General features: G+C 34.8%; 1 protein-coding gene across 1 annotated transcript; it reads right to left on the bottom strand.

The window, feature by feature from the left end:
- Positions 1-626: 626 nt before the first annotated feature.
- On the bottom strand, positions 627-4,876 carry LOC144560449 (calcineurin B-like protein 3). Its single transcript, XM_078309650.1, has 9 exons — positions 4,670-4,876; positions 4,013-4,167; positions 3,515-3,597; positions 3,170-3,229; positions 2,827-2,935; positions 2,306-2,358; positions 1,738-1,818; positions 1,383-1,495; positions 627-935 (listed from the first exon to the last, which is right to left on the bottom strand). The coding sequence occupies exons 2-9, from the start codon at positions 4,128-4,130 to the stop codon at positions 878-880; spliced, it is 675 nt and encodes a 224-aa protein (XP_078165776.1). The 5' UTR covers positions 4,131-4,167; positions 4,670-4,876; the 3' UTR covers positions 627-877.
- Positions 4,877-5,109: the final 233 nt, after the last annotated feature.

Raw genomic sequence — 5,109 nt, 5'->3', positions numbered from 1 at the left:
CTTGGTGATTGTTGCGATCCGATTGATTCAGTTTTCGGTCCGATTTGATTCATGCTTTCATTGACACTTCTATGTGGTGACTGTTCTTGTTTGATTGTTTCAGTTTTCAGTCCGATTTAATTCAATATCTTCTCTGCTGCACACTATGCATACAGAGAAAACAATTACTAGACTTCTATTATTCCAATCAAATAAGAACAATCACATTTGTGTCTACATGATGCATATATTCCTATGCAATTTTAATTTGTGTATAGCTGAATATTTTGAAAGACACTTATTATCTCATCTTATGTTTCAACTTAGTATTCTAATAGTACATGCTACGATGTAACTTTTATGTTGTACTAATATATGTGTTTAATAAAATGCCTACGGGCAGTTCAACAAAAAAATAAAAATAAAATAAGAGTATGTTTGGTTGTAGTTAAATCAAGAATAGCTATTATTATTTGTCTTATTATAATAACTAAATTTCAAAATCTTTAAAAATAAATTAAGGCATTCAAGTGCTTTATTGCATAAATTATCTATTTCTTCATTTTTTTTTTTTTTAAATGCTCAGAAGGGCCGCATCTCAAATCAAATCAGATACCTAGACGGCTAGACTGAGTACATCAACTCTTCACAAATTAAGGCATGCTTGATCAAATCAAAAACTTCTTGGAATTCAGAGGCACCAACACACGGAGAGGTCATAAAACATAAATCAATAGAATAACAACATCCTGCCTACAACTTAGTAGGTTCAAGTGCTCGATCGTTTCCTTCCCTGTTTGAGAGCTTGATGATCACCGCATTTTCAGTACAGCAGGAATAAACAACAGAGGTATGCACAAATCTGACCTCTATCACAACAAAATACAGCTCTGAAACCTCAAGAGTCGTCAACTTGCGAGTGAAAAACAAAACTCGGGAAACTAGTTGTGATATCCCTGTTTTGCAAATAAAAGATCAATAGAAGCATCAGCAACCAATTAAAAAATTTATCTTCCCAGCTCATGATTTAAACGATTGATACTTCGGTTAAAAAAATAAAGGTAACCACAGAAGACTAAAAGCCACCATAAAGTTTTTCTATTTCAGTAATCAGAACAATGTACAAACCTCAAGTTTTGTTAATTGAAAGTTACTGAAGAGATACTGTCCTCAATCAAATTGAGCAACCAACAACCATATACAAATTATATATCCAGCTGGAGAATAATTCAGTGAACTAAGTAATTTTAATGGCTCAACTGTAATTGAAACCAACCCCTCCCACATCCCCTAAAATTGAAAACTGTAAATAATGATATGAAATGTTTCTCCCAAACCAAAGAAAATAAATACCAATGGAATTATAGTTAATATTAATCATATTAAGCTGGACAAAATAAAACCTGAGGTACTGGAGGGTCATATTTTTCAGCAAAGAAGGGTGCCTCAAGACAAGACTTCGCCATTCATCCCTGTCAATCTTTCCATCATGCTTTGTATCCGCTTCCTCAAAGGTCTACTCGATATTATTAGAAAAGTATTTATCAAAAGCCAATTTGACAGGATAAAAATTGAACTTCACTTATCAAAGTAAAAATGGATATTGAGGTTTATCTGCTGGATTAAGTATAATTAACAGGTAATATTTGTTGCATGAATTCTAACGAGGAAAAATAGGAATATAAAAACAAACTGTTCAACAAGTTTTCTGATATTTATTTCATATGAACATGCCAATAGATGTGAAATCTAAGTAACCTTATCAATGATGCTTTCAATGACTTCATCAGAAAGATTCATGCCAGATTCAGTAAGGGTGGCCACTACCATTTGCTTTACCTGTCAGATAAAAATCAAAGGAAACCTGTTAGACCAAAAGGGCATTGCTTATACATAATACAAACTCGAAAAAGAAATCTGTTAGGGCAACTTGAAACCAAAAGGGCATTGCTAATTGGACTAGCTCGCCCCTCCCTCAAACTCCAGCTTTTCTTTTTCTTTTTTAACATTATGCCTTCCTGGAATTCGAATCACCCCCGATACCGCACGTCCAATTACTAAATCCAGACCGTTCCTTAATTGTGGCACGAATCTCAAAAACAGACCCCTATGTCTAAATAGGCACTGAATTCCAATCACTGGGCTGGGAGTTAATCTCAGCTCATTGCTCTGAGTGCAGTACCGTAGAGGATACAGACTTGCCTTCCTGGACCCAGTGAAATTTTTTCCGCAGGATGCCCCGTGAATTGTGAAAAACAACAAGATGACAACAAATGTATATGACATGATTATGATAAGAGAGGTAAGATTAAATAGATGTAACTACCTCCTGTCTTTCTATGAAGCCTTGTTGCTTCAGATCGTACAGCTGGAATGAAACTGAAACATTTGTAAAGAAATAATTTAAAGACAACACTTAGAAAAATTAAGCAATTTAGGTATGCAAGTACCATTATATATGTAGGGAACTTTGTAAGAAACTAAAACAAAAGATCACACACCACAAAAAGGCATGCACCAATCAAGTCCAGTACCAGGATACATAGCCAGCATAAATGTTACTGCTTATTTTCCTGATTTTTTTTTTGTCATATAACTTTAGTTACACAATTAAGGCCTAACGAAAGGGAGCAAAAACTGCAATCAAGGTTTTTGTGCAACAAAAAAAATATCAATATGCAGTTGGCTGGTTGATTAACAAAACTCTGATTCCATGGGTTACAATATATCATTGAGGTTATTATATAATTGAGATATATTTGCAGCTCAAACTTTTAATAACAAAATAAAAAGGGAAGAACAGCACAAAATGAATAATAAAATTAAATAGAAGAAAATTCAACTGACAATCGATTTTATCATCGATTGGAGCATTAGGATGGAACACGGAAAGAGCTCGTGCAAATTCCTCAAACCCCAAAATGCCATTGTGCTTCGTGTCAAACAAGTCAAACACCTGAGTAAAATAAAAGAATTACAATAAATAAAATTCATGTTGTGTTTTTACCACTAGACAATACAAACAAATGCATAAATTGAACACCTACAGGCTACAGCACCAGATGTGCCTATCTTGGGGCTTTCGACTAAAGAGAAAAAAAAAATGAGACCAATACCAAACAGTTCTACTTTAGCAATGGACCTGACCAATATTCCACCAAAAATAACATGAAGTGCAAATTGTACATACCCGGTCAGCAAACAGACTTTCCTTCTTGTTAGTCTTGAACAGTGCCAACTGGAACTCCTCCTACTCCAGCATTTCCAATTCAACATTAAAACAATGAAACCAAATTTTATTTTGTCAATTGAGATACGTGAATCTAACTAGAACTGTGAAACTAGATAAAGGTTTCTCAAATGTAATTTTAAATGATATTTGATAATGGTCCAAATCAAATTTATTGTTGAAGTCCTATCCCAAAATCAAAGTGGTTCCAAAATGATGGAAATATGGCAGATTAACAACCAAAACACACTGGTAATGAATCCAAATGTAAGATAATTAATTATGAAGTGTTAATGGGATTCTGACCTTGTTAATCAATCCATCATCAATCACCGCACTGCTGATCTTTTTAAACAACTCATATAGAGCTTCAATTTCACTAACACTAACTGCATTAAATTGTATGTAGTGTCAAATAGTATAGGGGCCCTCCAGAAGCAATTAATTTTTATCAACAATTAATGCTCCTGAGTGTACCATACATGTGTATAGCCATTGACTATTACTTATATGATTAGGTTTGTTTATTCATCCTTTTGGGTTATATTTCCAAGTTTTCCAAAAGAGAACCACAATTCAAAACAGTGTACCTACTCTGGTCAATTTTAAGTCAAAAGGACGGTTCATTAAACACATAAAATAATATTTAAAACATAAATAAACATAAAAAACTGGACATAACAATACTATTTCTAACCCCTATTAGCTGGTACAACAAGTGAACTGGACAACAAATGCAGCAGTGCATCTGGTGAAAATAAAATATGGTTAAAAAATAAAGAAGTAAAGTGAGAAGCAGCATACAAACAGTTTCTCTTGCTAGCTGCTCAGGGTTTTCAAGGCCAGTAGGATTGTCAAGCTCGCAACACTTGAGAAAAAAACGAGCAAATAGCTGCTTGGTCCCGTCTAGGCACTTCAACATTCTCTATTTTATTGTCTCCTCTTCGAAATATCCATACCTACACAGCATAAGCACCAAGACATAAAAATAAAACCCCTTTTCCTTCAAAGACATTACAATGTTGCTTTAGATGAAGAGAAAAACTTTTCAGAATTTGTTTGCCTCATTATGATGTTCAACAAATTAAGCTAAAAAAGAGCAGTCAGTTCACATGGGTTTATATTTTAAAACAACAAAACAGAAGAGCTGAACTATTATTATCAGGATTCGGCTGCAGACTGTAATTCGACCTCTTAAAACACATGGGATAGAAACTGATCTCAGATAATAAATTTATATGAATTGATACCGGTACCCCCCCAACCCTCCTCCCCCTCTTATCCTATTGTTTGCAAAGCACCTTACTTAAAACTTAGACCTTGTACTATATCAGGCCATAGTACGTCTGCTACCATGGTTTGTAAATTCTATCGTATCGGCAGCGCATGATCCGATTATGGGGCAATTTTGGCTGCGTTTTGGTTTTGGGCGAAAGAACGCTTGAATCAGAAGAGACTCACCGTTCGATTTACGCCGATTCTTCCTTCCTTGTAGTTTGTTTGCCACTGATTGATTTGATTTTTCAGATTTGATAGGCGGTTGATGATCGGAAGAGAGATTTGGGGTAGCGGAAAGTAGGTTTGGGTAATTAAAGAGGAGGAAGAAGATGTGTCGGGTTCGGGTTCGGGTCAGGTGGGATCCAATGGTGATGAACTGGCTGCTCAGGCAGTATTTAGACAGTATATATAATATATAATATGGCTGTGGCTAATTTGCTGCCGGCAGCATTTCTGCCGGCGGTGCTGCCACTGTTTTTTCTATTTTTTGATGTTCAAACGACAAATATAAACCGTTAGATGTTTAATCTATATTATAATCTACTTGGAGACCAAATTTTACATTTTTTGGAATTTTTTTACTATATATTAAGCTGGTTTGAAAACCGCTGATTTCAATGCTG

The sequence above is a fragment of the Carex rostrata genome, chromosome 10, assembly GCF_964058835.1.
Source record: "Carex rostrata chromosome 10, lpCarRost1.2, whole genome shotgun sequence".
In the NCBI taxonomy this organism is placed as follows: Eukaryota; Viridiplantae; Streptophyta; class Magnoliopsida; order Poales; family Cyperaceae; genus Carex; species Carex rostrata.
This window is presented reverse-complemented; position numbering and strand designations above follow the sequence as displayed.

Excerpts from the sequence above, each read along its gene's own strand:
- LOC144560449 (XM_078309650.1), bottom strand. The coding sequence starts at position 4,130 with ATGTTGAAGTGCCTAGACGGGACCAAGCAGCTATTTGCTCGTTTTTTT. Across the intron at positions 3,230-3,514 it reads ATGATGGATTGATTAACAAG|GAGGAGTTCCAGTTGGCACT; the intron begins GTCAGAATCCCA and ends ATGCTGGAGTAG. Across the intron at positions 2,936-3,169 it reads AAAGTCTGTTTGCTGACCGG|GTGTTTGACTTGTTTGACAC; the intron begins GTATGTACAATT and ends TATTTTACTCAG.